General features: G+C 51.6%; 1 protein-coding gene across 1 annotated transcript in view; it reads left to right on the forward strand.

The window, feature by feature from the left end:
- Positions 1–20,216, forward strand: part of ARHGAP35 (Rho GTPase activating protein 35) — a 144,990-nt gene extending 124,774 nt beyond the window's left edge. Inside the window, exons 4-7 of the mRNA XM_004479064.4 lie at positions 3,041–3,118; positions 7,606–7,737; positions 13,899–14,004; positions 14,982–20,216. Of these exons, the coding sequence (XP_004479121.1) occupies positions 3,041–3,118; positions 7,606–7,737; positions 13,899–14,004; positions 14,982–15,339 (674 nt within the window). The 3' untranslated portion in view covers positions 15,340–20,216. The remainder of the gene's footprint in view (positions 1–3,040; positions 3,119–7,605; positions 7,738–13,898; positions 14,005–14,981) is intronic.
- Positions 20,217–22,073: the final 1,857 nt, after the last annotated feature.

Below are 22,073 nucleotides of genomic sequence, written 5' to 3' on the forward strand. Positions count from 1 at the left end.
ATGTTTAATGTATATAGTAATTTTAATTAGCTTCACTGTAAAAGTGTGGAAATGTATAGAGTGGATGGTAACAAATAGTGATTTACAGCTATTTTATAAATAGGGCTGTGTCTGAAAATGGTAATCTAGGTATGTAAATGCCAATTAACAGAATGCTAGAGAATATTCTAGGACCAGAATTGCACAGTAAACCAAGAGGTGGATGAGAATTGTGGTTGATGGTACAGATGTAAGAGTGTCCTTTGTTAGCTAGAGCAAATGTACATCACCATTGCATGGTGGTGGGAATGTGGAGAAGCATGGGAAAGATACAACTGGAGTGACCTATGTACTGTGATTAGCAATACTAATTAATATTCTTACATCTATGCCAGCGATGTACTGTGTTGATAATGGGGCAGTAGGGAAAATGTGTGCCAAATGTACACTATGGATGTGATAACAATCAGTTATTATTATTTATTATATATATAATAATTATAACTATAATTATTTGTAACAAATGCTCCACCACAATGTGATATGTTGATAGAAGGGTGTTGTTTGGGAATTCTGCACAAGGGCATGATTGTTTTATAAGTTTACAACTTCTTTTCATAAAAAATATATTTAAAAAATAATAGGATGGGTTGGGGGGGAAATATACAAAATGTAAAATAAAGACTAAAATTAGTAGTAAGATTTTGACAATATTCTTTCGTAATTTGTAACAAACATCTCACGACCATGCAAGGTGTTGATGGAGGCTTGATGTGTGGGACCCCTGTATGATGTTGTGCATGTTTGCTTTGTAAGTTCACAACTTTTACTATACACTTATTATTTATGTATGTTTATGTGTAAATGATATTGATAGTAATAATGGGGGGGTTGAGGTAAATACTTTGGTTAGTAGTAATATTTTGACAGTGCTCTTTAGTCATTAGTTAAAAAGTTTTAACAACAATGCAAGGTAGGGAAACGGACTTGGCCCAGTGGTTAGGGCGTCCGTCTACCACATGTGAGGTCCACGGTTCAAACCCCGGGCCTCCTTGACCCGTGTGGAGCTGGCCCATGCGCAGTGCTGATGCGCACAAGGAGTGGCGCGCCACACAGGGGTGTCCCCCGCGTAGGGGAGCCCCACCGCAAGGAGTGCACCCGTAAGGAGAGCCGCCCAGCGTGAAAGTGCAGCCTGCCCAGGAATGCCGCTGCCCACACTTCCCGTGCCGCTGACGACAACAGAAGCGGACAAAGAAACAAGACGCAGCAAATAGACACAGAGAATAGACAACGGGGGGGGGGGGGGGGATTAAATAAATAAATAAATCTTAAAATAAAAAAATAAGGCAAGGTATTGGTGGAAGGGTGAGGTGTGAGAGTCCTGTATGATGTTATGTATGTTTGTTTTGTAAGTTCACAACTATTACTGTACACTTATTTTTTTGTGTATGTATATGTATGAGTGATATACTTCAATAAATTAATTTTAAAAATAAAAAATATTAAAAATAGTTCCTTAATCCGAGATCTCTTTTATGTACAAAATTAAGAGAACCACTCCTATAGGAGAATGAACAAAGAACATAAATGAGAAATTCACAAAGTAAGAAATACAAATTTCAAAAAATGTGTTAAACTTATTATACAAAAAAATGTAAAAAAAAATAACAAGTTTATTTCTAACAGTGAAAACTTGGAGTTATTATATACTTTGATATGTTTAAAAATCATATTTTTTTTTAGTTTGAATCATTTTAAATATTTAAATACAAAAAATGAGCACTGACTTGTCTATTTCATAAACTGTGTGCATGTCCCTTCCCAGCGTCTCCAAGACTTAAAAAAAAAAAAAAAAAGTCTTTAATGGTCACGGCTTCTGTCCGCCTCCTGCATCTGTTCCTACTTCACAGTGGAATAGCAAGGGATCTTCTGCTAAGGGGCAAATTAGTGAAAGGGATGGGGTGGCCAGAACTGGAGTAACCGTCTGCATTGCTGCACTCTAGTATCAGTGTGAGAACAGAAATAAGTCATGACAGTGTGGAGGGCACAGTTGCAAGTTGGGAGTCTCTGAGAAAGTAGGAAGAATTTTCCCTGCTAGGTTTAGATAGATCAATGTGCCAAAGTTAAAAAAAAAAAAATCAAAATCAGCAGTTCGAACACTATTGAATTTCAAATTTCTCCCACCAAGGCAGCTCAAATATAGCAGTAACAGTCTAGATCTTTCCAGGAAGTGAAGGTAGAGCCCCTGGCATTCCCCCTGACAGACCTGTGTTGGGCCCTAGAAGTATCTGCCACTGCTGCAATTGCTGTTGTTGCTCCATTTGCAACTTCTCAGTCTCAAAAACAACCGGAAGAACCAGGATTATAAAGGAAGTGATTCCAAGCCACAAGGCTGCCCTGGAAAACCTGTACATTTTTGGAGCCACAAAGAGGCAGCCATCAAAAGTGGCTCCAGCCGCGGTCCAAACCCTCTCTGGGAACATCTCCGTCAGACCCCACAGTCTCTCCGACAGGATCTCATCTAGCTCTTCGTCATCGTCCTCTTCCAGCTCCTTTTCAGTCTTCTCAGCATTGCTCTTCAGAAGTAATTCGTCCGGGGACAGCAGCACCCCAGGGCCAGCAGCAGGGGTGGCAGCAGCCATGGCTGTAGGGGACACCAGCTAAAAATCGTATTTTAAAAGAATAATGATTAGAGTAAGTTCACAATATACTAAGTGAAAAAAGAAGTTAAAACAGTATTATTATTTCCATTTTGCAAAAATAAAAGGGAAAGTATAAAAATCAGACTATGGACAAAGTTTCTCTTTGGCGCATTACTTCTGAGTTACTGAATTTTTACCACAAAAATGGAAAGTTTTTTTTTTTTTTTAAGTGATAAAATGAGGGGGGAAGTGGCTTAAAGCATCTAGAAAAATCAAGAGAAAATGTGCTTAGCCTTGTTCCTATCTAATGGTAGATGCCTGGTGGAACCTCCCTGGCATCATCCTTCTTCCCCAGAATCCAGTCCTCCTTATTTGTTCTCAAGTTCCTGCTACTAAGACAGCTGCCTGTTTCTCCTCAGGATTGAGTACTGAAGGCATCTATCGTGTCAGTGGGAACAAGTCAGAGATGGAGAGTCTGCAGAGACAGTTTGACCAAGGTAAGGCCCAGCCAGGCAAACGTGACAGCTGAACTGACAGTGGAGCCCAGAGAGGACTAGCACTTGGCCCTGTGGGGCCAAGAGGTGCTCGCCCAGAGACTGAGAAAGAGGGAATGAGCCTGGTCAGCTTTGCCTTTCTGGTCACAGGAAAGGAGAAGACTGGCCCTCTCCCCCACAGCACCCTCTAAGCCCCATTCCTGGTGACCCATGCCTTTTCACTGCTGAAGGACTTCCTTTAGACTGGGCCATGCAGGGGATAGTCACACATTTGTGATATTACAGTTAGGGTGAGATGATGAGCATGTCTTGCCAGGGTCCCAGGAGTACCCTAAATTACAGCCACCCTCCTCACAAGAGAAAAAACACAAAGGAATGCTTTGTGGTTACCCGGGCCCTAGGACCCAAACTTCCAAAGCTGAACTCTGGGAAGTTTGATTAGCTCTTGGTGAGGGCTCCTGTATTAGTCAGCCAGAGGGGTGCTGATGCAAAATAACAGAAACTGGTTGGTTTTTATAAAGAGTATTTATTTGGGGAAGGAGCATACAGATACCAGGCCATTAAACATAAGTTACTTCCCTCACCAAAGTCCATTTTCACGTGTTGGAGCAAGATGGCTGCCGACATCTGCCAGGGTTCAGGCTTCCTGGGTTCCTCTCTTCCCAGGGCTTGCTTCTCTCTGGGCTCAGTGTTCCTCTCTTCCTGGGGCTGGCTTCTCTTTCCTCTGTGTGCTTACTTCCTGGGGCCCCAATTTAAGGCTTCAGCATCAAACTCCAATATCAAAAACCCTCAGACTCTGTCCTTTGCCATGTCTTTTATATGTGAGTCCCCACCCACCAAGGGGTGGGGCTCAGTGCCCTAATGATATGGCCCAATCAAACCCTAATCATAACTTAATCATACCCAGGTACGGACCAGATTACAAACATAATCCATAACTATTTTTGGAATTCATAACTATATCAAACTGCTACACTCCACCCTCTGAATTCCAAAAAGACATTACAATATTCAAAAAAAACGTAAATCAGTAACAATGCAAGTACTAAATCATATCACAGTCAATTTAAAGAAATATAGTTTGTCTTGGGGCAAAATCTTATCTGCTATAGACCTCTGAAACCTAAATAACTATCTTTTTCCAATACACAAATGGACAAAGGATAAACATTTTCATTATGATAAGGAGAAATTGGACGGAAACATGAGTCATGGATCCTCCAGAGTTCAGTAAACCTGCAGGGCATCCTCCATTTGATTTCAAAATCTGAGAGTCATTCTTAAGATGATACTTTCTTCTACTTGGTGCCTTATGGGAACCCGCCCTTTCCACAGGCTTGCCCAATGGCCATTTTCTTAGTTCCACTCTCATCAAGCATCTGGGTGTCAGCCAAGCTCCAGATCTCCCCCTCGAAGAGTGTTGGGGTGATTGCCACACCTTACCCAATCTTTGGGTTAGAGTCTTAATCCCCCTAGTACAGTAACGTGAAGACAACATTCCCCCTAACCTTAGGCACACAGGCTCAACCTTCTCAGAGCAACGAGTTGACCACCTGGCCTTTCCTAATCCATAGGGGACAGGTCCACCCCTCTTAGACCTATGGGGCATCAACTTCCCTAATCCTTGAGGAATGTGCTTCACCCTCTCTCTACCCTGGGGTGGCACAACTCTCCCCAAACATAAGGTAGGAACATCCACCCTCTTCAACTGCTGGGACAAACTTAACCCTCTCTGTATACATGGGTGGGGTCCTCTCTTGGCCCAAGGTGATGTCTTAATTCCAGATCTCAGCTTCCATGGTTTTCCTCTTAAAGTTGTTTCTCCTTCAGTCTCTCCTTTTCATGTCCTTTTTAGTCCAAGCTGGCAGTGGTTTTGTCTGTACAGCTTTCTCAAAAACCTTGTTGGTTTAGCATGCAGGAAGCAGGGGTCCAAGTCACCAGACAGACTTTCCACAAGTCTTTCCGAGATAACTGTATCTTCAATCCTGATTTACAAGTTCTAAGTTTAGTTAAGTCCTCCAGTGGCGCACTTTCATCTGGGAGCTTGATTTCCAGAGGCTTGGACTTTCCAGAATCAGTTTTCTGTTTTCATTATGTCCAACGGTTCAGTTCTCAGCTTAACTAGCATTTTGCTATAAACTGCAAGCAGAAGCCAAGCCACATTCCCCAAGTTTACTTTGGAAAGTTCTTTACCTAAATGCCCAGCCTCGCCATTTTCAAATTCTGCCTTCCATACAACACCAGGAGTTAATCTTGCTAATTTCTCTGTGACTTTAAAACATGTATCGCCTTTCCTCCAGTTTCCAATAATAGTTTCATCATTTACTTCTAAGGCATCGTAAAAAGTCTCTTTAGCATACATATTGCTATCAACAGTCTCTTCAAAGCACTGTAGGTCATTTCTTCCAAGCATCTCACAGTTGCTCCAAAAAATACCCCATACCCATTTGTAAAACCATTCTTGCATCTTGGTAATTACAAATGCACTTCCCCACTCCTCGGTACCAAATTCTGTATTAGTCAGCCAGAGGGGTGCTGATGCAAAATACCAGAAACTGGTTGGTTGGTTTTTATAAAGGATATTTATTTGGGAAAGGCATTTACAGATACCAGGCCATTAAGCATAAGGTATTTCCCTCACTGAAGTCTATTATCACGTGTTGGAGCAAGAAGGTTGCTGCCATCAGCGAGGGTTCAGGTTTCCTGGGTTCCTCCCTTCTAGGATCTTGCTTCTCTCTGGGTTCAAGGTTCCTTTCTTCTCAGGGCTTGCTTCTTCTTGGGCTCAGGGTTCCTCTCTTCCTGGGGCTTGTTCTCTTTCCTCTGTGAGCTTACTTCCTGAGGCTCCAGCCTAAGGCTTCAGCATCAAACTCCAGTACCAAAACTCCAACATCAAAAATCCTCCGACTCTGTCCTTTGTCCTGTCTTTTAACTGTGAGTCCCCACTCACGATGGGGACCTAATGATGTTACCCAATCATAATCATGCCCAGGTACAGAGCAGATTACAAACATAATCCATATCTCTTTTTGGAATTCATAACCATATCAAACTGCTACAGCTCCCTTCCCCTAAGCTAGCTCAGAGCCGTAGAGCCAAATCCATCTCCCCTTACTTTGTGGCCACACTCTGACTCTTGGAAAGGACCCCACTGTGGCATAAGAAGCCACACCTGCCAGTGCCAGAGGCAAATGAGCCAGAGCATCAGATGCTCTCCAGTGTCAGTGGCCTGAAAAGAAGACCTGCTGAGGTCAGAGATTTTGTCAGCCTCAGAAGCCAGGCAGCCCATGGAGACCTGCAGAGCAGAGCCCAGAGCAGACATGGCACACAAGCACCCAAGGGCATCATAAGCACTTTGCACCATCAAGAGTCCAGTGCAGTTCCCTGCCTGCAGAGAGCCCACCAATAGGAAGTGAGCCTATTCATCTTTCCAGGCTCGGAAGCATGAGGTCAAAACGCGGGTAGAACCACACACTTGAGTAAGTAGTTGTGATACATGCAAGAATCCTTAGCACAGTTTATACTCAAAAAATGGAAACAAGTGATGGGTCCATCAGTAGATAATTTCTTAATAATCAGGACTACAGAAAAATATGTAAAGAAAAATAAGAGACAGGTCAGTGTTGTCAGAGGAAGAATTTGCTCTACTACCCTAAGCGGGGACAAGGATGGAGACAGAAGTCAAGACTGTTGGTAACTTTTTTTGTAAACCATCCCCTCCCCCACACACAGCAATTTTTTAAAAGTGAGCCCACCATTAGGATAGCGGCCTCTTTTTATCCCTGATGGGAAGGGGAGTAAGGAAGAGGTAGTCCCACATCAAAGCAGCCAGACAAAGGGAGTTGGATGGCACAGAAAATTCTGGCTGAAGGGGAGTGCAGCTACTCTCCCCAAAAGAGCTATGGAGGGATATGGATGTGGCTCAACTGATAGAGCATCCACCTACCACATAGGAGGTCTAGGGTTCAAACCCAGGGCCTCCTGGCCCGTGTGGTGAGCTGGCCCACACTCAATGCTGCCACGCACAAGGAGTGCACCCCATAAGAAGAACTGCCCCATGTGAAAAAAGTGCCGCCTGCCCAGGAGTGGTGCTGCACACATGGAGAGCTGACACAGCAAGATGACGCAACTAAAAGAGGCAGATTCCCTGTGTGCTGAGAATGCAGGAAGACACAGAACACAACAAATGGACACAAGAGAGCAGACAACGTGGGTGGGAGGAGGAATTTTTTTAAAAGAGCTGTGGAAGGGGCAGTCCCTGAACCTGGAAGGAGGCGTTGGATGCCAGGGAATGTCTATATCTCAGAGCTTTTTAAAGCAGCATCCAAGGATGCTGCCTCCTCTCCAATCCATGATAATCCTGAGTCCACACTCCAGGCCAGCCTGGGCAGCATCCCAGGGTCCCCAAGGTTTCTCTGCCCAAGCCCCGAGTTATCCTATTGCTTCTACCTACCTTAGATTGGTGTCTGGCCTGACTCTCAACTTCCTTTCAGACCACAACCTGGACTTGGCAGAGAAAGACTTTACAGTGAACACGGTGGCCGGTGCCATGAAGAGTTTTTTCTCAGAGCTACCAGACCCACTGGTCCCCTACAGCATGCAGATTGACCTGGTGGAGGCGCACAGTGAGTACTTGCAAACTCAGTGTGCTGGTGGCTGTGGCAGCACACGCGACTGACTTGGGGCGGTGGGGTGCGTAGCAGCCTAAGAATGTGCCCTGCCAGGATTTGAAGGACATAAGGAAAGAAAATGCGCAAGATGTCACTAAAGGTTCTCACACATTGGGCCCTGCCTTTTAGACTCTGGCTGCCCTTCTGAGAATCCTGTTGAGGCACTTGCATCTTGCCCCGAGAGCTACATTAGAGAAGAGCAAGGTTTTGGCCTCAGACTTAGGTTATAACCCCTGCCGTGGCTTGTTCAGTGTAACTTTGAGGCCCTAACCTGCCCTAACGCTTGGTTTCCTCATGCTGTTACTATTCCTACTTATGAAATGAGACTGGGTATAGCAACGTGTCTGGAGACTAGACTGTAGAAGACCTACGTATTTCCTTCCTCCTTTTCTCACTCACCCTACTTCTCCCATCTCATAAGGAGTGTAGCATCTTGGGCTAGAGCCATAGCACCCTGTGGGAAGTCAGCATCTGAAACCACGTGGGCAGCAGCAGTTAGGCACCTCTGGTCTCAGTGGCTCCCTTTGTGTGCTGCTTCCACCCTGGGCCACCTCTCATGAGGCCTCTGTCCTTCCCACTGGCCAGCCTTTCTCCGGACTAGGTCTCCTACTAATGAAGGGCACTGTCTCTCTGAGCCTGCCCACCAAAGTGACACTTAACTACCTTTTTTGGCTAAAGGCAATCTAATCTTCCTTGCTGCTTTGCACCACTGCAAGTCCAAGACCCCAGAAGCCACCGTTGCTGGGCAGCCGCAGAAGGGAGGTTCTTTGCCAGCTAACCAGAGCTCACAAGCTTCCCTGTTGGGGGGGAGTGTACAGGCAATAAGAGGAAATGGAGATGTATTTATTCCTCAGACCACAGGACGTTGGTCTTATCTTGCCACTGCCAAACTTAAAAGAGTCAGTTTTAAACAAGCACATTTTATTCACAAAGTGCTAATAGTATGGGCCAAAAATAGAAAGTAGTTACAAATCTGCTTGGCTTTAAGTCTTGGGTCACAGATGGTTAGCAGCTTCCAAGGGAAACAGAGATCCTGATGGATGCAATCCTGAACTGGGGCATGCCCCTTCCTGTCAGAGACGGCACGCTCTGGGCACAGGACCCTTGGGGTCGCCTTTCCGTGGTGCTCATTTCCACAACCTAGCACTCACTGCTTTCTCTCGATTATGTCCACACGGACTTGGCCAGTTGAAGTTGTTCCCGGCTCCTGACCTTGTCATAGCACACCAGGGATGGGACAAGAGCACCTGTTAACTGCTGGGACGGCCCCAGAGTCGCCTGACTCTTCCATCACCACTGGGCAGGCTCATCTCCAGAGGACTGAGGGTGGGGCAGGTGCAGCATCTCCTTTGATCCTGTCTTCCAAAGACAGAGGTTCTCCCAGCAGACTCCAGGCTGGCTGAGATGTGAGGGGCATAGGAAATCTCTTTCTGGAGCCAGCTTTCTTTCTACTAAGGCACTTCTCTGAGTAGAAGTTAGGAAGAAGTCTAGGCCCGTATCTTCTCCTTTTTTCCTCTTGACACCCTCCCACCTGTCTGAGCTCTCCGGTCCAGCCAGCCTCCCACAGCACTTGTCTTGGTGCCCTCTAGAGGCATGTAGGATCCTGGCACCAACCAACAGAATCCCATTGTTTCTGGAGGAACTGCTGACAGAGCACCTTTTTGTTTTTAGAATGGGGAGGGGCAGGAGAGGGAGGTGTTATTGATAGGGAATCAGCTGCCCTTCCTATGGCAGCTTCCGCCTGGCCTCCACTGCTGAGGAGATAGCTTCTTGCTGCTTGCAGCCGCCTGGAAAAGGGCGGAGGTTTTCCGCTTCCTCCATCTCCATTGTGTCTTTCCTGTGCTCCAAGCCAGTCAGCTGGCGTGCCGTTGCCTTGAACCTGGCAGGAGAGGGGTGGGAGAAGAGGAGTGTATCTCGCTGACACGGCACCTCTCTTGGGCAAAGGAGTTGAGTGAAGTAGCACAGCATGTGTCAGGAGATGGGTTTAACTGAGCTGCTAGGCAATGCAAAACTTAGCACTGAGGGGACATTATGGAAGGAAGATTCTGAAGCCCAAACAGTAGCAGCTCTTCCCAGCCTGGCTGGGAAGTCTCTGTGGCAATGTGGACGTGGCCCATTCTCTCCACTTAATACCCCAGAGCTGCTGTGTCCTCTGTGTTCAGGGCTTGGAACTGGTTTCCAATACCATCACAACAAATATCAAGGACACTTTCAAATTGTTTTGGTTGCTCCAGAATTTCACAATATTGAACATTGCTGAAAATAGCACTTCTGTGATCATTCACCAGTTACCTTCCTGCCACATGCAGGCAGGCTGATGTTTAGGAGATTCAGAAAGAGAGTAACAACAGCAGTCACGGCTCACATTTGCTGAGTGCATGCAAAGTGCATGGCTTGGCGCTGCCGCACGTTTGGTTATACAGCTGGTCTTTGAGGTAGGTAACAACAGCATCTCCTCTTTATGGATGAGGAGCCTGAGGCCCTGAGAGTCGACAGGCTTGCGCAGGTCATGCCACTAGGGAGTGGAAGGCTGGGACTTGGATTTTTGTGCTGAAACGTGGCCCCTCCCCTCGCTGGGTGCGTATTCGCATTGTCCGCAAGAAGCCTGAAGCAAGCTGGGTCAGAGACGCAGGTGAGACGGGAATAAGGTGTAGACTTCGTGCAAGAAGCAGCACCTGGGCTGTGCTTCGTAAGACCAAGATTTCAGGAGGCAGAGAAAAGTCTTTATGTTCCCCAGTTCAGCTCATCCTCATACCTCAACCCCAGCCTTCAAGAAGTCTTGTCCCATATCTTGTCCTTTTTCTCTTGTGACACCCTCCCCTCCTACTTTTCCTTTAGACCCTAGTGCTAAAAGGAATCCTCCAGCTGGTTCCACTCATCAGTCCCAGGTTTCTGAAGCAAAGGGCCTTTGGCTCCAGGGACCACATTAAACCCCTGTAACTGCTTATGAAACTCATGGTGTACATTTTATTCTAGGGAAGAGACCAGTAGCTTTCATGGATTGTCAAAAGGGTGTATGACCCAAAAAGAAGTTAAGAACTACTGGGTTATCATCTTTCCCTTCCTACTGTCCACCTTCCCATTCGACAGACGCACCCGCCGACGGCTGGGAGAATAAATGACTGCCTGGCCCAGGTCACTAGGCGGCCCGGTCTTGCTGCTCCTGGGCTCTTGTTCACACGCTGCCTTGTGACGGTGCTCGTGCTGGGCTCTGCCTTCCTCTCGTCTGTCCAGACGTCGTTTAAGGGCATGGGTGTGTTCTGGTTCTTGGAGGTCTCAGTTTTCAGTTGCCTAGTCCATGTCCAGGCTTGTCCTTGTTCATGTGGCCCCAAATGCCTCCCCTTCACCTTCACCTTCACCTTCACCTTCACCTTTCTTGCTCTCTCCCTTGACTTGATGCCAGAAGTATATAGCATATTAGCAAGTGAGGCCTGAGCACTCAGAGGTACCCTACCCCACCCACTTGTAGGGAGGGAAGGCCAGTGTGGCATGATGGAAGGCAGGTGACACAGAGCTGTCCCTCCTCCACTGCTCACCAGGGTCCTTGGCCTTGCCTCCCAAGTGGGTTTTCTCATCCAACAAATGAGATGTAAAACCCAGCCCCACCTTCCACTGGAGCACGCAGTGGGGACGGCATACCGATCAACTGTGGAGTTGTTCTGCCAGCACTCCCAGAGCTGTCCAGATGTGAGAAGTTGCTGATGTCATTACTGCTGTGAAAGAGTTGCCAGTTTGAGCCTGGGACCAGGCCCCTCAGCACAGAGGCACTGGTGGGGTCAGCTGTGCTAGAAGGAGGAAGCACATGGGGCCCAGTGAAAAACATCTCCACAAAATTGACTTTGGTTTGGGTGCTACAGGCAGGGGGCCAGGCTTTGCACTGGGAGGATCCCTCTTGCTCGCCTCTTCCCGCCAAGCTTGGGATGCTCCTCAGTCCTCGTGAGCACATGGACCAGGCAGCTAGCAGGAGAGAGGAAGGAAGAGCAGACAAGGAGGTCAGCCACTGGGTTCCTTAGCGGCTACCTCAGCGAAATGCTGCATGGGGAAGGAACCTGGGATTCTTGGGAACAGCTCATGAGTTATTACTGAAACAGTCTCTGTAACTGCCCCTCATTCCCCAGAAAGAAAGGAAGCAGCTGTCCACACTGCTCATCAGGTGAAAGGAGTGAGGCATCTGTGCAGAGAGAGGCCTTGCCAGCCCTGCTCTCTGCCACCAGCCAGGGGGACACAGTGACTCGGCCCTCAAAGGTGCTGCCTTGTGAAGCCCAATTAAAACCAACACAGCTGTGTTGGTGTCGTGTCGGCTCTTTCAGAGAGACCTGTGCTGAGCTCCAGCTTGCATCTGGAAGTGGGCATGATCATTTTATTCAGTGAAACTGTGAGCCATGCTTCCTTGTTCTTCAAATAATCTCCCATCCTCCCATGACAAGACTTTGTCTTCTCTTTTTAAGGCAGCACGTTATTAAAAGTATAACAGCAAAGGGTTCTAACAGACAAATGTTCCTAAACACTGCTTTTAACAAGTCTCACTCCTGAGGTTTCATCCTTGACCTATTAGGGAAAGCTCTGCCTGGCTCTCTCCCTGCCTGTCTTTGCAGCCTTCCCTTCCCCTGGTTCCCTGAAAGTCCTGCTTCCCAGGGAGCAAGTGCTGGCACCATGTCCTGTGGTAAGCTCCTCACTCAGCTTCACAGGCTCACCAAGTGTGGGACGCTCTGTCCTCAGCCCTGTGCAGCCCAGGAGCCTGACACTCGGGGTGGCACTTGCCCAGAGTCTCTCAACTGGTTGGTGTCAGAGACAGGATTCTCCCCCGGGACCGTCTGCGTTGGGGTGTGAAGCTTTGCACTTCCACACGGCCCGTTTCCCTGCACCCCTCCCTGGCCACTGAAACGCCTGTTGTCCTTCCTGGCCGCCTCGAGCCAAGCACCTTCCCTACACCAGACCTTCTAGGCACACCTCCTCCTGCAGCAGCCCTTAGCTTGGAGGCCACGGGTTTCCCACACAACACCAGGGCTTAAGGACACCATGAAGCTCCGGAGACTGCAGGCAGAATTGCACGTGTGCGTGTTGGTGGAGAGCAGGTCTGTGGTCCTCCTCCATCCCCAAGGGGCCCTGCCTCCCAGCCCCACTACCATCAGTTGTGAGAAAGATACCAGCCCCTTCATCAGACCCTCTCGTGGTTTTCTGAACCCTGGAGTCCTGGAGCTAGCCTTTGGTCTCCAGACACCTGAGCGTGGCACCTCTTCCCATGGTCAGAGGATTACCTCGGCCAGCCACCAGCTCCCAGGTGGGCTCTGGACATGTGTGCCTTGCTCGCAGGGCTGGCCCTCCAAGGCAGGGGCCCCACTCAGGAAGGGGACCCAGGACATCACCTGGGCAGCACAGTGGTCACTGCTCAGGCTTTGTAGACAGGGTTTGATACCCAGCTCTGCAGCTTCTTAACTCTGTGACCTTGGGCAACTAACTCAGCCTCTCTGGGCCTCAGATTCTTCATGCTCAAAATCGGGGTGATAATAGTCCCTACGACACAAGGTTGTGTGAGCATTAAGCGCTTAATCAGTGTTGGCTTACTTTCACTGCTACCATTATATTATTCCACAGTGGTCAAAGGGTAGGCGGTAGTGGGGGGAATGGGGTGATTGGGGGGCCATCCCTTCGATGGCCTGCCTCAGAATCCCCCCGCCCTTCCCACTAGCTCCTCCACCAGAGCAGTGTGTGGAGGGTCCCTGTGTCTCCAGGAAAAGGACAGCCTTGGTCTTGTGACGGACTCCCTGCCTAGACAGCCTGTGGCGTGGGTGGGCGCAGCGCTCGCCCGCCTGGTCGGGAAGCACGCGGTTCTCTGCACTGGGATGCCTGTCTCCAGGGGCAGCCAGATGAGCGGAGAGTGGTGCTCCTCGTGGTGGAGTTTCTCTGGATCAGCCTGTCTTGGGTGGGGGGAACCAGGAAGCCCCCAGGCACACAGAACTCTCCCTCCACCAGGTGTGCCAGCCGTGTGCACAAACTAGGGATGAGGAATGGAGCTGGCCTTGTCTCCGAGTCCTGGGCTTCAGAGAAGGTCTAGCGAAGAGCGCTTCCCCAGGCGGCTCTCCGCGGCTCCACCATCTGCTTTTTTCTTTCCTCAGAGATCAATGACCGGGAGCAGAAGTTACATGCCCTTAAGGAGGTACTGAAGAAATTTCCAAAGGAAAACCATGAAGTCTTCAAATATGTCATCTCTCACCTAAACAAGTATGTTGCAGGGTTTTCTGGTTGGTCTTTCCTCCTTTGAAAATCAAAGCGACAGCCAGAGTCATTCACAGCAGCCTGAGCCAGGCCCTCGGGAACGCAGGCCCACCCTCTGCATCGGGGTGCAGCTGGCTCGCCCGCGTGAGCGCATCCTTGGCTCTGGGCCGCCCTCACGTCTCCATCCTGGTTCAGAAGAGGCCGGAGGAGCACTTTTGCACCACGTTGTGCCCTTAGCTCTGGCTGGGCTTTCCGTGCTGGTGGAAAGGGGCACATTTCTCAGGGCCTGCAACCCTATTCTGATGCTCCTTAAGACCCTCTGGTTGGTAGGAATGCTTCCAGAAGCCTGCCCCTGAACCAGAAAAACATGAGTCTCCCAAAGCCATCTCAAGGACGTTAACATTGCCCACCTGGTGTGTGGCAAGGCACCATGCCAAGCTGGATGTGCTGAAAAGAAAAGCCCCAGGCAGGCCAGGCAGGGCGCTGCGGCCAGGAGACCTGGGGAACTGAGCAGTTCCCAAATCTGTCCGAGCACAGAATGGGCTTGTTTTCCAGGCAAACCTATTGACCTCTTGACAGAGTAGTAGTTCATGGAACTCTGGCTCGGGGCACGCCCACAGAGTACACATCGCCCAAGCCTTGGCATCTACCCTTCGTCTTCTGGGTAGGCGAGTCCCTGGAGTCACCCATCGCAGTGTCTGGTGGGGGCTCCGTGGCCAGGTGCTGGGCTTGGCAGTCTTCTCTGAGTGCGGGGGCCCTCGGGGCACCTCTTTAGGGATTTGTCATGTGGAGACACTGGGCAGAAAGGAGGGGCCTGGAGGGGCTCAGGCTTCGACTCCCAGTTCTAGGCAGGGGCACAGCAAACTGTGCTGGTGGCGTTTTTGGTTGGAGCAGCTTCTCAGGGTTCTCGGGGGGCGAGCACGTGGGCTGGGGCATAGCATCTTGGCGAGGGGCACTGACCATGGGCTTGGTGTCACCTGCAGAGTCAGCCACAACAACAAGGTGAATCTCATGACCAGTGAGAACCTCTCCATCTGCTTCTGGCCCACCTTGATGAGACCTGACTTCAGTACCATGGATGCCCTCACAGCCACGCGGACCTATCAGACAATCATCGAACTCTTCATCCAGCAGTGCCCCTTCTTCTTCTACAATCGGCCCATCAGTGAGCCTCCCGGTGCCACGCCCGGCTCCCCCTCCGCTGTGGCTACCACTGTCCCCTTCCTTACTTCCACACCTGTCACAGGTCAGCCGTCGCCCCCCCAGTCACCTCCGCCCACCCCCCAGTCCCCAATGCAACCCCTGCTCCCCTCCCAGCTTCAAGCTGAACATACGCTGTGAGCCACCAAGGGCTGGGGCAAAAGGAGAATCAGTCTTCTCTCTCTGGCGGGGTGGCATCTGGCCTTGAACAAAACCAAGTCCACTGGGGCCGGGCCAGGGGAGGGTATCCCCTCTCCCCTATCCCCTCTCGAGACCTCAGCGGTAGCACTAGCCAATGCTCTACAACAGGCTGGGCCACCAGGCGCCCCGAGCCCAGCACTGCACTCACCCTGGGGCTGGTTGGAGGAGCGGCCGTGGGGACCTGCCCGGGACATGGACCCCTTTGAGGACTGCACGAGTCAGGCAGGGGATCCATGGTCCTCCATGGCGCTGACCCCGCCCTGCCCACCTGTTCGCGCGCACCACCAGCCTGGGGGCGCCCTGCCCAGCCGCTTGTACAGAACCTGTTGCTGGACGGTGCCCCGGCCTCTGCCGAGTGGAGGAGGATGTTCTGAGACTCAGACCTGGCCCGGGACAGGGCTGCTCCCCTGAAAAGAACACTTCCTGTCGTTTTGTCTGTCTCTTCCCATCTCCCATTTTTGCAGCCCTGCAGTTGGGGGTGCAGGCTGCCTCGTAAGCTCCTTGGGAACATGCGGGCCACGGCTCCACCCCAGGCACAGCACCCAGGCCGTCTGCCCAGCCCGCCAGGACAGGGAAGGCAGCTTTGTGCCTGGACCCAGGGAGGTGTGTGGCACTCCTGCCACCCCCCGCTTCACAGATTCTCTTTGGGGACACATTACCTTTAAAACAAAGGGACACTGGAAGACAAATGGAAAGCCTTTCTGAAAGTTTATAAAAAAGGAAGAAACCACAGGAAGAAAACGACAGACCTCAAGTTTTGGCTTCCCCACCTCTCTGGGGAGGCTAACAGGTAGAAGGGGGTCCTTGTCTTGGTGACAACAAACAGGTGCACAGGAGGGGTTGCCTGAGAGCCTGTTGGGGTCCCACTTATGTTCTGCCCCCAGTTCCCCTCTCCCTGAGAAGGGGCCTCGAGCCTTTGGTGGGGAGAGCTGAGGAGACTTTCAGACCAGCCTGGGCTCTGGTCTGCCCGGGAACACACTACATTGCTGTGGAAACACTACCCCCTGCGTGCGTGCGTGCACATGTGCGAGAGCGTGGAAGCGTCAGCCTGCAGAGATGCGGGTGTTGGAGGGTGCCAGGGTGTGCTTAGGAGCTCATGTGTTTGGTTTTGCAGTGGAGTGCCCCAGGCAGCGGGCAGCAGGGGTGTGTGGGGAGTCAGTGGTATGGAGGGAAGAACCCCTCCTCCAAGCACCGAAGTGGGGAGCAGTCTGCTGGCCCTGGGCAGGGGCATCCTGCATAGTCTGCGGCCGAGGGGCCTGGAGGCACTGAAGGCACAGAGTCAGCTGGGGTCGTGGGGTGGGGGGCACCGTGTCCACCTGTCCTCACCACCATCCCCTTCCTGGGCAGTGGCCTCCCCTCCACTTCCTGGCTTCTGCAGCCACTCCTGGCAGCGCTCCTTTCCTCGTGCCCTGCCTGCCTCTGCCCCCAAACACAGCAACCCTGTGAGGCTACTACAGACACTGGCTGTCCCCACCCCTCCCAGGCTGCCCTCAGTGGGAGAAGCCTGACACCTAAGATACCTTGGGCACCGGGGCAGCTGGGCACAGGGACCCCGCATACCGCACAATCCTTCTGGGTCTCTTTGCACTTTAAGAAGCAGGATCTGTGGTCATGTTCCAAGGATGCATTAGTGCCACCAGGTGGCTTGACAAAGATGCCGCTGAACACTCTGCAGCCGTCCCCATCCCCGAACGCTTCCTTCTGGCTGTTTACTCACAGAATTCTTCCTCTGGATAAGCTGGATATCTCACTCTACCAACCTAGCTGCATCTCTGGTTCTTGTATGGCAAAATAAGGTGCTTGGGAAAAGCAAATTCTCCCTCTTTGAGATCACAAATTAAAATACAAACCCAAGGTACACAGCTGTTTTATGTAAATGTAGGCTAATGGGTGGTTTTCTCTTGGCTGGTCGGGAGTGGGCGGGAAGGTGGTGTGGGCGGCTGGACGAGGTTGGCAGGCAGCTGGTTCTCTGGCTTCCAAAACCCGGAGCGCCAAGCCCCAGGCAGATGAGGAGATGCGCCGTTTCATTCCTCTCCTTCCCTTTCTCTACATCATGCTCACCTGCTCCTCGTCAGTCCTTCACGGTATTAGATGGGGAGGGCTGGGGCCACCGGCCTGACCCTGCCACCTCCTTTGTGCCGGCCACCTGGGAGCTTGGCTTTGCATGGGACCTTCACCCACCTCCCCCGTCCCTGAGAGCGTATAAATTGTAGGTGGTTTTCCGGGGGGAATTGGCAGGGAACTGCGGCGAGGAGGACCACTTGGCTCTGTCCCCTTTCCTGCGCTGCGCGGGGGCCTGTGGTCTGACTGCACCCCCTGCCGGCCAGCTCGAGCGCTGCAGGAGCCTCTGCGCAGGCTGGCCCTTCCCACTGGTTCCCAGCAGGGGCCGCGCTTGTGCGCCAAAGGAACCACAGTGGACAGAGCCCCGAAGGTGTCCTCGTCTTCCTCATTCTTCTGCTAACGCTTCAGCCTCTCGTCTTCTGCTTCTTCTGGGCCGACTTGGGGATAGACAGGACATCTCAGTTATTTCTCTCTTGGGGTGGCATTGCCAAGAGTGGCCTTTCTGGGCTTGGGCTCCAGTGGCCCATCTGCTCAGCACTCGGCCACATGGACACCCAGACAGTACCCGTGGAGGGGAGCTGGGGGGTTGTCGGGACTTGCTGGCCTGAAGCAGAACCCTTCCCAGACTCACGTGCATCCATGCCCTCAGTCCTGGAAAGCGCTTTTCACAAATCCCGGGTCTCCCCTGAGCTGCACTACAGCCCCTCAGAAGTGAGGGGAAGGTGGGCTTCGCCAAGGCCAGAAGAGGCGCACGAGTCAGCGTGGCCATGGGCTTACTCGTGCCACACAGCGAAAGAACGGTGCCCTTACCCATCCCGCTAGAGGGTGGGCACGTGTTCAGTGGAGCTGAGCACCCCTTGATCATCAGCCTGTGCCTGCTTCGGCCTCTGTAATGTCTGGGGGATGTGCCCAGGGAAGGGGTTTTGAGGCGAGGAGGTGTGCTTTTGACGTCACTGAATTCCTGGCTTGTGCCGCATGTTGGACGTCCACGCTGAATCAGGTCATGCATTCTGTCCCATCATTCTCCTATCACTTGCTGTTTTAAGAAGGAATACCGAGGTAAACATTCAATACTACTGGTGGCCTGTGTTCTCCAACACCCTACCACCACCTTGTTTTTCCTTCCGCTCAATTCAGGAAGCAAGCTGCCAGGTGAGATTTTTCTAGCAGAATGTGTTTGTTTTTGCCAGGGTGGACGGGGTGACATAGGAGCAGCCCACTGGCCAGAAGAGGATGGGACAGAGACCCTTCCCTCTTTGACTCTGTGCTCAGCTGCTCTTGCAGGGGGAAGAGGAGGCCTGGAGGTCGTCCTCCCCTCGGCTTGACCTCCCTAGACCTAAAGATGTTCCCGTCTCAAGCCTGAAACTTGAAAAAAAGCAAGCTGCAGCATCTTTTACGCAAAAGTCATGACCTGCGCCCCTCCCCCATCCTCGGGTCTGGAGGGCCCACCCTGCTCTGTGGGTATTTGCCAGAAGAAAAAGTGGGCCGTGCTCAGAGAAATGTTGGCTGCCTGCTGCTGAGTGCTCTGAGCCCTGGAGTCGCTTCTTTCCCAAGGGAGGGCCCCAGGGATTTGGGTAAGTTGCTGGGGACAAGGAGTGGGCTGTGCCGTGGAGCACATGACCTCTTTGTCCAGAGAGAACCTGCCGGGAGGGGCCCGAGGGTGGCGGCCCGTGACTCGGCCTTGGTGGGATCCTGCTTGCTGACCATTCACACAGTTGGCTTCCTGCACACAGTGGATGAGGGAGTCGCTATCACTCCTGTTGCTTGGCAGGTACAAGCCATTCATTTCCTCTTCGGGCAAGAGGACCATCTAAGTCGTGCCAGAAGCTGAAGGCACATCTAGGACTGGTTGCCCATCACACCAGAGATGGCCTGGCTAGAGGCCCAGAGGACAGCAGGGCGGGGGCCTGGGCCCATCTGCAGAGGTCTTGGGCCGTCCCGCGGCCACACCTGCCACTGTGTCTTCCGCTGGGTTGGGGCCACCTGCCTCTGCTTCTTTGGGTCCACTGTTTCGCAGCAGCCACCTGCTGACTCCACTCAAAGGTCGGGGGACCTCCCGCAGCCCCTCCCCAGCGCCGGGCCTTCCTATGTCAAACTCAACACAGGGATGATGTTACACTTTCAGTGTCGTTAAGACAGGGCGTAAGTTATTGTTTGTATAAAAAAGAATCATGTTCCCTGTGTACATTAAAAAAAAATGTCTCTGAATTGTATGGGAATAAAACTTGTTTGAAATTTTGGAATAGTGCTGCTGCCAGCTTATTTTTCTGGTACTTGTATTTTCACATGTTAAATGATCTTTATATATGTTGAATTAACAAATATTTTGAGTTTCCTGAGAAAAACAAAAACATTAATGGTTTTGGAATGTGTTAGTAGTCTGGCCATGTGCCCACAAATCTGTCCGCAGCAAAAGTGGAGAACTGTATGTCACGAAAGTATAACAGTTATTGCTTTGTATTTTAGGGACTTTAACCAGGACATCCTCTAGTTGGTGTTAGGAATGTTTGCTTAATTTCCGACTTGTTTTTAAACACATCGTGGGGTTTCTGAGGCTCCCAACTGATTAGTGCATGGTCAGCTATGAACCAAGGCTGACGCATCTCTGGCTGAGGTGTTTTTGTTTGGTTTTGTTTTTTAAAATCATGTATTTGCTACAAAGTATTGTACTTGTCTCAATGGGAATGGTGTAAAAACTGAAAAGGCCTTATGTGACATGTATCATAGTTAATAAATCAATCTTGTAAAAAACCAAACCTGAGAGAATGAAGGCGGCTGCCCCTCGCCAGCCACCTCCCACCGCGAGGCAGCTGCCCCGGCCTCGGGAGGAGCCGGCTGCACAGGGGCAGCGGGCAAGGGACGGCGAGCGGACTCGGGCCCCCACCCGCCTCCCTGTCCCCCAGCAGAGGAGGGCCTCCCCGCAGCCTGCTCTCCCTGCCACGGGGCTTCGCCAGGGCCTGGCTCGGCTTGAGGCCGTTATTGCCACAGGGACCCCCAGCCGGCAGCTCCTGGGCTTCCCTCTCGCCACCCTTTTCCCAGCTGAGGCCACGCTAGTGGTGCCGGGAGATGGGTGCCAGCCTTTCCTTCCTGGACAGGATGGGGAGAAACGGGCGGCCGTGGTTCCAGACACAGGGTCTGAGCAGCCTCGGGCCCTTCTCTCCCGCTGAGGACCCGCGGCCAGGCTCCTGCGCAGCGTGGCCGGTGTCCTTGCTGGTGTCAGCTGCCATTGCCACTGTCATCCCTGACGGGGCCACCAGGGATGGAGGCTCCTCGCCTTCCAAAGAGGCCTCTTCACCAAAAACAAAAGCTCTGCCTGCCCACACCCAAAAGATCTTGTTAAGAGCTGCTCCCTCCACCTCCCAAATGTCACTGTAGCCATGACCTTTGTCCCACTGCCTCATCCCAGCACAGGCCCTGATTTGAGCTCACCTCAATGCTGATAGACACCCCCACACCCTAAATGGCTTCCCTGCCCTCGACCTTGCCCTTTTCCAACCTATCTTCATACCCCAAAGTTATTCTGGGAAGGTGTGGCTCTGCGTTCCCTGTGGCCACCGTGGGACCAGTTCAACATTTGAGATCCCTCTTTCCGACTGTGCCCATAGCAGACATGACTAGTTGATCTCAGCACTCGCCCACCAGAGCTCAGAATCTGTCCACACCTCTGGTAGACAGCTAGGCGCTGGCACTGGAATGCTGTCTATTTGCTTCTCAAACACCCAGGAGTCTCCTGTGTGTCAGGCACTGGGGCACCCAGAGACCCCTATGCTGGGGCCACCCTGCCGCGCTCTCCCTCTTGATCAGGCTCCTCAGCATCAGCCAAAGAGCTTCCCCATTCTTTGAACGCAGTTGGTGACTTCCCACTTCCAGGCCTTTACTTGTTCTATCTGCTATGCCTGGAATTCATTCTGTCCACCCTTCCCAAGCACTCCTCAAATCCCAGCCTGTCCTTCAAAGTCACTCTTCCTCTAGAAATTCTTCGCACATTGGTCCACCCTGCATCTCATATTTACCTATTGGGGTCAGTCCCTGGGTGAATCCCCATGAATTCTCAGACATTTATCCAACTTGTTATTTTTTCAGTCACTGAATCCTCCAGTATACAGTTGACACTCAATGTATGCGCCAACTTAAACCTGCCTTTCTCTGACTCTTGGTGTTAAGTCTTGTACACTTGTGGCTCTCCCAGAGGTCCTCCTGGATGCCCAGCCAGGGCCTCGGCCCCGTCGGTGGGCAGAGCACGGTGCTTTCATCGGCGCCCTTGCCTTGGGTCTGCGTCCCTGAGCCAGCCTCTTCCGGGCGACACCAGCCCAGAGTCCGCTCCAGGCACCTCACGCCTGCCCGCCCTTATGGCCCCAGCACCGCAAGCTCGCAGCCGGAGTTCACACCCTTTTCTTCAAACCTGTGCATCTCCCAGGACCCCCCAGGAGCCAGAGACCCTGGAAGCCTCCCGGGGCTGCTCCCTTTCCCGTCAGCCCCATCCACCTCCAAGGCCCGCTTTACCTTCCATGAGCTCTCAACCTCACCCCCCGCCGCCTCCATGTTCCCTGCCACCCTGCTGGTCTAAGCCTGCCTGGACTCCTTCCCCAGGTGCCCCCCAGGCTCCCAGCCCC

The sequence above is a fragment of the Dasypus novemcinctus genome, chromosome 18 (assembly GCF_030445035.2).
Source record: "Dasypus novemcinctus isolate mDasNov1 chromosome 18, mDasNov1.1.hap2, whole genome shotgun sequence".
NCBI classification, from domain to species: Eukaryota; Metazoa; Chordata; class Mammalia; order Cingulata; family Dasypodidae; genus Dasypus; species Dasypus novemcinctus.